General features: G+C 37.2%; 1 protein-coding gene across 2 annotated transcripts in view; it reads left to right on the top strand.

The window, feature by feature from the left end:
- The window catches only part of NEGR1 (neuronal growth regulator 1), a 684663-nt gene that overhangs the window by 291848 nt on the left and 380746 nt on the right, over window positions 1–12069 (top strand). For both annotated transcript variants that reach the window (XM_089515440.1, XM_089515441.1), the window contains exon 2: window positions 10066–10298. In XM_089515440.1, the coding sequence (XP_089371566.1) occupies window positions 10066–10298 (233 nt within the window). The remainder of the gene's footprint in view (window positions 1–10065; window positions 10299–12069) is intronic.

The following is a 12069-nucleotide window of genomic DNA, read 5'->3' as shown; positions in this document are numbered from 1 at the left end:
CTTCTCTCCTATTCTTTATATTATATAACTCAACTGCATCTCACCTTCTCAATCATACCTTTCATACTGACTTCCTTCCCACCAATATCTGACCTGTTTTCATTTTTCACTGACTTTGATATACTTTCCTGTTTCTTAGTAAACACCATCCTTTCACTATCTTATAAGTTCAATATTGCTATATCTCCCCATCTTTCTTTCAGGAAATGTTATATTTTACCTTATTCATTATAAAATTGTTCCATTGCTCTATTTCTTAGTACTTGGGTCAATTTATCCATTTCCAACATATCATAAAGCTTATAAAGCCATTCTTCTGTTGTCAGAATTTCCTTATTCTTCCGTTTCCGAGCATACATTATCCTTGCTAGTGAAACTATATAAAATAGGACCTTACCATGTTTTTTTCTAATTCTTCAGCAAATATTCCCAAAAGATAAAATTCTGCTTCTAGATGCAGATTCATTTCTAATATTTCATTTATCATACTATTAATCATATTCCAATAAGTCATGTCTATTTACACACCCTCAACAATGATAGAAAGTTCCTATTTCCCTTTCACATTTCCAGCATTTATTATTTCTTAAATTTGTAAATTTTGCAATTTTATCTGGCGAGAGTTACCACTGAAAAAACATCTTATATAAAATTTCCTTTAAGTTTGAGAGACTGTATATTTAATTCTTTTTGTCCATATTTGCTCCCATTCATGCACTGTATTGAATGGCCTACACTTTTAGCCTCCTTAATCATTGGTTTCTTCTTCCATCTCAAATTTTAATGATATGCTATATAATTTTCCGATTATTTTATCTTTTCCTTCAATTAATATCTTTCCTAATTCTGTCATTTGTTTTTCCCTTTCAAAATCATATAATTTTGCATCCATTTTAAATCTTGCATAAATTTCTCTCTGTGTGAACCATTTTATAGGGTGTCGTTCCTTCTGATATTTTGAAGGAACTGGGAAATGAATTGGGGATGAAATCAAAAGAATTATCTTTTATTCCAATGCATTTTCATGTGAGAGCTGTTTATATCCATTATGGTGTGATCCTAATCCATCAACAAGGATTACATCTGAAAGGGTGGCAAACAAAAAAAGCTTCCTGTGATGTCCCAGCACTACTGTATACAATGTCAGACTTCACATAATTTCTACTTCTATAGTCTGCATTCATAGATTCATTTTACAGTTTACAGATAGGGCTCATGATGTACATTCAGAAAATCAGAGGTACAAAATTCCAGCATATGTTTTTAAGTTATTTTGTAAAATATTTTAAGGAGGTTTGTTTTTTGTTTTGTTTGTTTGTTTGGTAAAATTCTTTTGTAGAATAGAGCACTGAGGCTTTTCTAGTGGAGTAGGTGTAGTATAGTAATATGATTGCTACTATTACTGTATTAATAATGCACACACAAGCAAAACAACACACTTTCATGACTATTTCAGACTCTTTTCTTTTTGCATTTTCTTTGTCAGCTTTTCTTAATAGTTGAACTCATGAAGCTTTCATCTTGTATATTCTACAAAGACTACATTCCTGTACCACTGGGGACATTCTGATAAGTTTGTTTTTAATAGACCTAAATCAGGAAAGTAGAAAAATGTCTCACTATCACTACCACCACCATTTTCAGTCTTTACTGGTTCTGGATGCTCAAAGAATTCAACCACTTCATATTCCTGCAGCAGCAACAACAACAACAGGACTAATGCAAAGGAGTATTGCCTCACCTTTGAGACTGAGAGAAGCATAAGCTTTTGTTGACTTCCTTAGATATTTGCTTCCTCATATATTCCTCATAATATTAGGAGCACTTTTGTTTGCTCATCCTTCAACATGATGTATGCCATCCTCTGTCAACAATTATCTTCAGCACTCTGCACTGGACAAACAGGCCAGTCATTGCTCTAGAGAATAAATGGACATAAAACAGACATTAGGAATGAGGATATATAAAACCAGTTGCAAAATACTTCAATCTTCCTGGACATTCTATCTCAGACCTCAGAACAATGGTCCTTGAACAAGAAAACTACTAAGGAAGACTGGAAGGGAAACCAACAGAATTGGAATATATCTACAAACTCCAGTCCATCAATAGTAGGTTTAACTGAGACAATGGTTTCCTGTTACACTACACATATCATAATATTAGTTAACTCTCCAAACATCTCTTCATCAGTTTATCACATCTCCTTTCTGATTCTCAGCCAGCATCAAACTACATTGCAACAACACCATAGCTTTCTACTCACTTTAGGTAACATGATATCTTTGTCCCCCAACCATCATTAGAACTGGTCACTCCATCACCATACTCACTAGTTTTGCATTTCTATTGCTATTAATCTATTCTGCTTATAAAGGTCGATTCCTGCACGCTTCACTGCATGAATCTTAGGAAGTAGACTAAAATCAACAAAAGCCAATGGCCCCGTACAGACTGCCGGAAAGCGTTGGTCTGGGGCCAATTTTAGGGCTCCGGACTGCGGAGTGACTGCATGCTCCCAAGCCCTACCACATGCCAGTGGTGCCATCATGGCTTGGCCCTGTCCACATGCCATTGGTGCACTCATGGCACCTGCAGTGCAGACTAAAAAGAACCTGCTTTTCGCTGCTGTCAGCGGGTTCTTTTTAGTCCTGATGCAAGCTGCGCCATTTTCTTGGTGCAGTCTCCGTCAGGAGTAAAAACAGGCAGCTAAAGTCCGCCCTTTTGGGGCGATCTGTCGAGCCCCAACTTGTTTCTTTCTCTCAGGCCTGTTACAGACTGCCAAAATAAAGCTGCTTCAGGTCTCTTTGGAGGTATGCTGTTTAAATGATGCATGCATCCTAAGAATCTGGAAGCTGCACCAAAGCTGCACTCCAGTGCTTAGGAATGGAGTGTGGCTTTGGCGTGACCTCCGGACTTGTAGGACCCATGCATCATTTAAACAGCATACCTCCAAAGAGACCTGAAGCAGCTTTATTTTGGCAGTCTGTAACAGGCCTCAGTTAATATCAAAGGTTCTGCAGTACTCCTTTGCTAAAATACCTCTATACATACTGATCTAGATTAACACACTATGTCTTTGAATTCTGGACTAATGTCTGTATTGAAATCAAGCAATAGCAAGCAATACCAGCTTCATTTACATACTACTTCATACCACATTGAGCAGTCTCTAAATGGAGTACAACTAGTGACCTCAAAAGGATGCAAGGCTAAATCGACCCTGAGCCCCTGGCTGGGATTGAACTCACAACCTTGTGGTTTGTGAGGGAGTTGCTGCAATATTTGCATTTAACCACTGTGCCACCGGGGCTCCATATCAGCACAGACATATTCAGAATATGATTGTAAATACATCTTGGAGTAACAGAAATTGTTAATAAGCCTTCCATCAGAAATACGTGGTGTGGAAGAAAAGACTTGTTCTCATACTGAAGGAGATAGGTGGAATGAAATGAACTTAAATGTGAACATAAGCAAATGTAGAATAAACTGGATGTAGATTGATTCATTAATCCGAGATTTAGACTGTCATATATTTCATGGCCAATATGAAGAGAAAATAAGGTCTCAAAGGGACTATGGGAATTAGATCTGATTTCTTATATTTAAAATTCTCTTTAACATCAGCATCATATGGCAGTCTGCTGTATTTCGATGCACTCATTAAAGCTAGCACATCATTTTGCCATTTATTGGTAGTGTTGTGGCATTAATATGCAAGTTCCTTTTGATAACAGGTTTTTTTTACTGAGGGATTTACTTTCAGAAATCACACAGGATCAGGCCAATAAGCAATATTGTTTTGACTTTTGGCAAGTAGTTCTAATATGATAGTGGAACAGGCACTGCGAGCAAATAAAACAGCTTGCTGTAAGTCTGATGCTTCCCCAGTCCAACTCTGTTTTATCTTACCCGTTTCAGCATTAAAGCCTTGATGTCCAAAGAGCTGTTTTTTTATAAGAGGAGCAGAGAAAAAACTCTGCAACTTTCAAAACACATGTCACAGCATCTGGCTGCTTTACAGTCTTTTGAAGGCTGTGCTCTGAATGCTTTAGAACTGCCCATTAGGTGATGGAGACAGCTGTGAAAGTACCTGGCTAACCCTGGCTGTTTGAACATAGTTTTCATAGGGTTTAACTATGAATATGAGAGAAGAAATTGCTTTAATCATTAATTAATTGCTGCCTTATGTACTGAGGTTTTGACTTGATTGAGCAGGAGTGTTATTTTTTTAGCAATTTCTTATAAAGCATTATCAACTGTATTGTTTAAAGTATGTGTGTGTGTGTGTGTGTGTGTGTGTGTGTTGGCAGCAGCGGTGAGGAGGTGGCAAAATATTTTAGATATTTTTTATATCTTAAAAATATCTAAATGTTTTTATTTTATTTTGTATCTTAGCTTGAGATTATAAATATTTATGGGTAAATCTAGATTTTGTTTGTATGTAATCATAGAATTAAATATGTCAAATTATTTCTTAGGAGCCTAGTCCAATGGGCTCAGGGGAAAAGAAGGGAAAAGAGTAGAGATTTTGCTCAATCATTCAAAATGGCATTGGTACTCTTCATGTCCAGGTGTGCCCAATCCACCTCCTTCTACACTAGCTACATTATGTATAACATTCATCACAGCAGAACTTGGAAAATTCCTTCTAAGAAGAATGAATATGCTGAAGCCACCCATAACTGAAACGATGCTCCAAGCATTCATCTACTACTTTTTATTTATAGATAATTTCAGCACATCATTATGTTCACTCTTCTGAGCCATGGCAGTTACAATAGTATCAAACTGGATTATTTCTGTATTGCTGGTGCAGCTACAGTATTTGTTTTATTTTGTCCCCTCAATAATGCTTAGTGTCTGAAACCATATTTTAACTGAGCATCTGCCAGTGAACATTTTTTGGTCCTCAAAAAAAATCTTGACAATAAGAAACACTCCTGGATCAGTTCAAACCAATGGTCCAACTAATTCAGGAATGCTGATGCTAACTGGCAGCAATTCAGTGAGGAATCTATCCAGATGGCCACCAAGCCTATATGGATATTTTAGGAAAAGGACCTGCTACCATTTGCATAGAAATCAAGTGCTATACCATCGACCTACAGATCTTCTCCTAACACAGGTAGACAAAGGGGTGAAACAGACTACACCTTTGTGTGCAATCCGATCAGCTTCAGAGCACAGTGTTTTGATGCCTCATGCTTCCAGCTGCTCAGCTGTTCACATGTGGGCCAGCTTCTTTGTGTCCCGGGAACATGGTGGTTACACACTGCAAGTCCCCAACACACCGGGAAGCCACTGTAGGGCCACACAAGAGCCACTGAAGCAGCTTCTCCGCAGCTGAAAAAGGAGCAGTTGAAAAGCCGCTCCTTTTTTGGCCAGTGCAACAGCAGATTGAGGCCGTGGTATGTGGCTGCCATAAATAAATAAAACTTTTATTTATATCCTGCTTATTTGTAAGAAACGATCAAAACGGCTTCCAATAATTAAAATAATACAGATGTACAGAGATAACAATAATGGCCCCAATCTGGCTTTGTTGAGGCGACTTCAAGCTCCTGAAGTCCTTCGGGGCTTCAAAGTGAATATAATTAAGCAGCATTAACAATTTCACACATCTTTCCTTAAGTTCCTTCTTTATATTTTCCTAATATTTCTTCATCCTATGGCAGGATTTTTACACATTCATGCCATTTCTCGTTCCTTTGTACTTCTTTTTATACATAATGTTGCTCCTTTGTTAAAAATGTAGTATATTTGTTCCTTATTCTAGCTTGTGTTGGTGTATGTTTTGGCTAGGCCATCCACTGTCACGTATTTTATTGGAGAAAGCACTGAATCAGATGGATGGGGTGCTTAGGGAGGTGCTTAATGCATCTCTATGAATCAAGAGGGCCTTAGTAACCTCCTTCAGTGAGAGGTCACACTCAGAGCAGAGAGTGCTGTTGAGTAAAAGCAATTTGGTGTGCATAAGTCATAATTACTCAGACACTTTGTCTGATACCCTGCTAGAAAGAAGCGACTAGCATATCCCTCATTCATACAGATTTATTACACATCTCCTTGAGCACACTCATATATCCATTTCAGATTCAAGGCTTTCTCAACTGCCCTGTAACAACCATATTCCTAATGAGTCTGAACATAATGATCATGAGTCAAAGCTATAACATAGTTCTTTAGATAAGGATCTCTTCTCTAAATATGTGGTTGCAAGTAATTGTATGAAGAATTTGTAGTGCAGAGTTGAATGTTGAAGACGTCTCTTTTTTATCCACAAAGGCTGAGAACTCAGTCTTTCCTCCATTCAGATCAATGTGTCCAGAATGAAAATAATGAACTGACAGTAAGAGTTTCACTCCCATTTTTAAAGCCTGGTAGATATGTTCTGCATCAAGAATATGTTTTCTGGGTCTTAACATTCATGCATGGGAATATTAAAAACAAAAATACAGTTGCTCATTATTTTATGACCTAAATGACATCCCAGTGTTTTGAGGGTTAGGATCAGAGAAAGTGTTGTGTTTAGCATTAGAGCTGAATGTGGCATTTCCTGAGCCCAGTGACAATGCCAGTCTCCCCCTGAATGGCGCTGAGTATGGACAAGCAGGATGTATCACTTCTGCTTTGCTGTTTTATGGGCCACTGGGGCAAAATCAGAATATTTCTGTTGATGCTCTTGTTCTGTTGTGTGATATTGCCTGGTACCCCTCTGGCAAAAAAAAAGAAACTGATTTGTTTGACTGGTTTTTGATAGGGAAAACATTTTTATGAGGAAAAAATCAGGGTGTTGGAGGTCAAACCCTGGACAGCGCATGAAGCCCTCAAGGTGTTTAGGAAATAAGTATAGTCCCCATCACCAACCCAGAATGCTGTCCATCCTTCTTTTATTGCCTCCTATCGAGTATCCACTACTGTTTTCTATGATCTGTTAAACTCACTTAAGAAAGTGTAGTATTCACATACACACACATTAAGAAGCTCTATGGTTTCACAATCCACATGAGCTCTTGGACCAGCTTCTAAGTGAAAATCACACACTCTGTGATGATACTTTTGGTGCATGTAGAAGCATGGTGGGTTCAACATAACATCCAAAAAGTCTGTACTGTTTCTTATATCACTACCAACAACAAAGCCCTTTCAGAGGGAAAAATATGGAAGATATAGTAATTTTTTATTTATCCAGATGATTGGAGAAGAACTCAGAAATGTTTAGATAATAACATGCTGACAAAAACAGAAATATTATATGCCTTTGACTACATGGAGAATACTGAACTCATGCAACCAGAAGGTTGTTAGGAGTATTCAGGGTATGTTGTTTTAGGGCTTGAGCATGACTAAGATTGAAACATGCATTTATATATATATATTTAAAAATATTAATGTTTTTGGCTTTTAGTTGATCGTGCCCTCTTTTTTCTTTAATGTCCTACATTTGTCCTACTTTTAAAGAAAATTTCCCCAGTTTTGTGGTAGATAACTTTGGTAAAACTTAACACCACATCCCAAAGCAGCTGTAAGCTGCCTAATATGGCCCATGTGTTTTGGGCCCAGTCTTGAACACTTGTAGCATCTTTAGGACTGATCCAGTGTACTGTTTTTGTAGGCCATATTTTATTGTACCAACACCTAATGCATATTTCCTTTTTTGGAAAACCAATGTGCCACTGAACCTGAGCTAGCAGGACCTTTTTTGAAATAAGAAATTGTCTGATCATTTAATCATTTAATCTAACATGATGGGATGACCTATTAAATAAAAATATAATTAAGCTTCCTGCTGGTTTCTTCAAATTGCTGGAAATCCCTTTCCATTTGTTGGTTGTGGATCAGCATCATGACTTAAATTCTAATTGTCACTATTAAAATTCTTAGAAGACTGTGAAATGTCCACTTATTATTCAATAATATTATTTTTTATTTCCCCCCTAAATATTTTGATATAACAAGATATTAATGCTTTAGTTTTCAAATCAGGCTCTATACATTTTTCTTGAGATCAATGTGGAAATAGTTTTTTTTCTTAATGCAAATCTTTAAAGAATCCTCTTGGTTTTGGTTTGGCAGGAGGATGAAGTTGGCTGCAAATTAGATTCTGCAATATACCTTGTTCCTTATTTTTGAACTGATTAGTTTTATACTGTTGGCAGTAACTTGCCCTGTTGAATTCAGCTTGGGATTTTGTAGCAATCTTCAGCACAGTGTTCAAGCCCCTGAGGGATTGTGTAGAGATTCTGTCAAACCCTTTTCGATGGATGTGTATTTCATTCACTGGCTGTACTTTGTGCTCATTTAAAAGAACCACTCTTCAATTTGTAGCAGAACATTTTCAAAATGAAGTTTAGAGAGGCAGCAGTCTGTCACATTGACTGGAATATCATTCACTGCTAACATTTAGTGAGCTCTGTTGATATGAACAGAGTTCCAATTTCATGATCTAATATTGTAAACGTCTATTTTGTCACAATTTATTTTTAATAAAATGTACATCAGTGTGCTCCTTACAATTTGCTAAACCCATACATACCATCCTGATACTGATTACTGTATTCATTACCAGTGAAGTACTACTAAATCTTTTCTTTCTATTTCTCTGGAGTCTGAGTTGTATGTTTCTCAGTAAAAATAGGTAAAGCCCATTTATGCTTGATCTGCTAATAAACAGGGCAATTTGTTTTGGGAATGTGGACAAGCTATGTCCAAATCATGAACCGTGGTGTGTAATTTATTTTTAGATGGGTAGTTATCTTAATCCTTTGCAGCAAAAAAGAACAAAGAATCTTGTGGCACCTGAAAGATGAACAACTAGACATTGGCCTGTTACAGACAGCCAAAATAAAGCTGCTTCGAGTCACAGTGGAAGTATGGTGTTTCAATGATGCATGTGTCCTAAGAGTCCAGAAGCCGCACCAAAGCCACGCTCCAGTCCTTAGGGCTGGAGCGTGGCTTTGGTGCGACTTCTGGACTCTTAGGACGCATGCATCATTGAAACAACATACCTCCACTGTGACTTGAAGCAGCTTTATTTTGGCTGTCTGTAACAGGCCACTGTCCCCAAACAAGTATGTTTTGGTCATTATGATGGCACACAAGCTTCTTTTATATGTATAATTTAGCTTTTTTCAAGACAGTGAGTGTGATCTTCAACAGTCCAAAGATCACTATTCTCCAGTCATGAAAGCCACACTGAGGGTTATACAGTCAGCTCTTCTTATACACTGATTTTTTTATATATGGATTCAAGCATGCACAGTTTGAATATGTTCAAAAAAGTATACATTTCAAATATCAAACCTTGATTTTCCATTGTTTTTAATAAGGGACACTATTTTGCAGTGTCATTATATTTAATGGGACTTGAGCATCCACAATTTTGTTATCCACGGGGGATCTTGGAACCAAACCCCAGCGTATAACAAGGGTCCACTGTATTTTATTATTATTTTATTTCCTTATATCCTGCTTTTCTCCCAATATAGGGACTCAAGGGTAAAGCACAGACTGAGAAATGTCATACTGAAAATTTTCTAATTTCTCTCCCAAGTTCTTCAGATGTTTCTCCTGAGAAGGAACTCCTATCTTTCCCATCGGCATTGATTTTGACAAATTGTGGCAGCAACTCTGTATCATATTTTTTTTCTGGGTTTTTCAGGCTATGAGACCATGTTCTAGAAGAGTTTATTCCTACCGTTTTGCTAGCAGCTGTACCTGGCATTTTCTAGAACACGGCCTCATAACATCCAGTATTTCTATTTCCCATCTACAGCTTTCTACTGTTTTCTTCTGTTCTAGGTTATTTAGGAGATTCTCTTTTTCCCTTGGGGGAAAAATGCAAAAGTAGAGAGCTAAATAGTAGCAGATCATTGGATTGTGTTTGCATTCCACTGTCATTCTTGAACAAATATTATGGAAGATTGCATTAAAAAGTGCAGAGCTGAACACCCAGATGGCTTGAAATTGTTATCTTAATCTTCCTACCTTTATAATACATGTATATAAAAATGTATACACATTTTTTAAAAAATTGTTTCTTTCCTTTGAAATCTACAGATGTTACTTGGAAGATGGAGCTTCAAAAGGTGCCTGGCTGAACCGATCAAGTATTATTTTTGCAGGAGGAGACAAGTGGTCAGTAGATCCTCGAGTTTCAATTGCAACAGCAAATAAAAGGGAGTACAGCCTCCAGATACAAGACGTGGATGTGTCAGATGATGGTCCGTATACTTGTTCAGTGCAGACCCAACACACACCCAGAACAATGCAGGTGTACTTAACAGTAAAAGGTACAGCATTCACTTTTTATTTTATTTGACAAATTGTCGTATATGTCTTACTTTTCAAAAAGGAATCTTCATTGTCCATTTTTCTTGCAGATGAAGTAGAAATACCACAATGAATATGTTAGCAGTCAGTCTCTACACAGGTGTGTTTTATGACAATATGCAAACTGTGATGCTTCTGGCAGTCCTGTTGAATGCTGACAGTTCTAGATTAATTTTATGAATATTTGAGTACAGATACTATTTCCCAGCTTCTTGATCACAGGCCAGTTTATCTGAAAACCAATAACTTTCTCAGTTCTTGCATGAATGCTGAGAGGTTTATAGAGGTGACTGGGCCACACTCACCATGTATTTGAATATTTTGTTTGGGAAACATTATATATACTGGTGATGGAATAACTAGTGTACTGATGCCATCATCTATGAGGTGTAGACTGCTGCCTCTTCTCTCCCTCTTCCCCATAGTAGCTTGAACATTTGAAGAAGAAGAAACAACCTTGACCACATGTAAGGCTACTGCCTCTTCCCTATGTGAAAGATAGGCCAAAACCCATCATCTGTTCAGCATCTAGGCAATGGAACTATGCCCAGGAGCCTTCAGCTGTTCTTGCATACCTGGGACATTGCAAAAGGAGATACTGGATACCAGCTTCCAGCATGCCCCCAAAATGCGCGCGCGCACACACACACACAGACAGGTCAGTTCCAGAGATAAGATATATGATAATTTCTGAGTTCATTATCTTAATCACACTGAGCCAATAATCACATACAGATAGTGACTCCCTTTTAATATAAATGCAGCCTGGAAACAACTGCCAGGTAGCATGAGCTGCAATTATAGTACATAAGTCCACCTGGGTTGATGCTGAGAGAGAGAGAGAGAGAGAGAGAGAGAGAAGCCTCCAATCTTTATTAAAACAATTAATTCTAATACTGCAACTTCATGCTTCAACCTTATTGCTTGTGTGAATTTTTCTTTAGTTTTCAGGATACAATGCTATATATACTTTCTGAGATAAAACTCAGTGTTTTATTCTAAGAAAATATGTACCTGATCATGCCATAATCATATGCCCTATATGTAGTGTATACTAGCCAGTTTTGTCAGTGTTCGTTAGTCATTATTCTTGATTTACAGTCTTTTTGGTTTGTCATAGAAATTTTAGATGACATTATGAAACACTAGCTGAAAAAAAGTATTGGGGGAAAAACCCATCTTATACATAAGTGCTTATTGAAATGATTTCTTAAGAATCTTCTGCCAATTTTACACTTTTATCATTAGGTTAGTCCATGTTGTACACTTTTTCCCCATTATGAAATATGTAAAGATATGGCAGTACAATCCAAATAATTTTGGTCTTATATGTTCTTGGTGTAACCGAGTTGTATTCTTTGTTGTTTAAAAGTATGTGTGATCTTCTTTGCCTCACTTTCTATGATAAAGATTTCTACTATCTATGTCTGTGTGTGTGTGTGTGTGTGTGTGTGTGTGTGTGTGTGAGAGAGAGAGAGAGAGAGAGAGAGAGAGAGAGAGAGAGAGAGAGAGATCAAGCATGTGGATCTCTATAATATAGCAGACAGATAAATAATTTATAGTATTATTATTATATGTATGTCTGTATGAGCGAAAGAAACAACTTACTGAAAGATGGCAGAGTTATTTTGCAGACCATAGCCTGTAAGACCAAAAATAAAATTTAAGAAACCAAAATATCAACACAGGCTAAATAAATCTCTAAGGATGGGGAGTTCCATTGTGCGTGGG

Source organism: Sceloporus occidentalis, unplaced genomic scaffold, assembly GCF_023333645.1.
Source record: "Sceloporus occidentalis isolate IW3139 unplaced genomic scaffold, rSceOcc1.0.p SCAF_3, whole genome shotgun sequence".
Lineage (NCBI taxonomy): Eukaryota > Metazoa > Chordata > Lepidosauria > Squamata > Phrynosomatidae > Sceloporus > Sceloporus occidentalis.
Note: the sequence above shows the minus strand (reverse complement) of the source record. Positions and strands in the feature narration are given on the sequence as shown.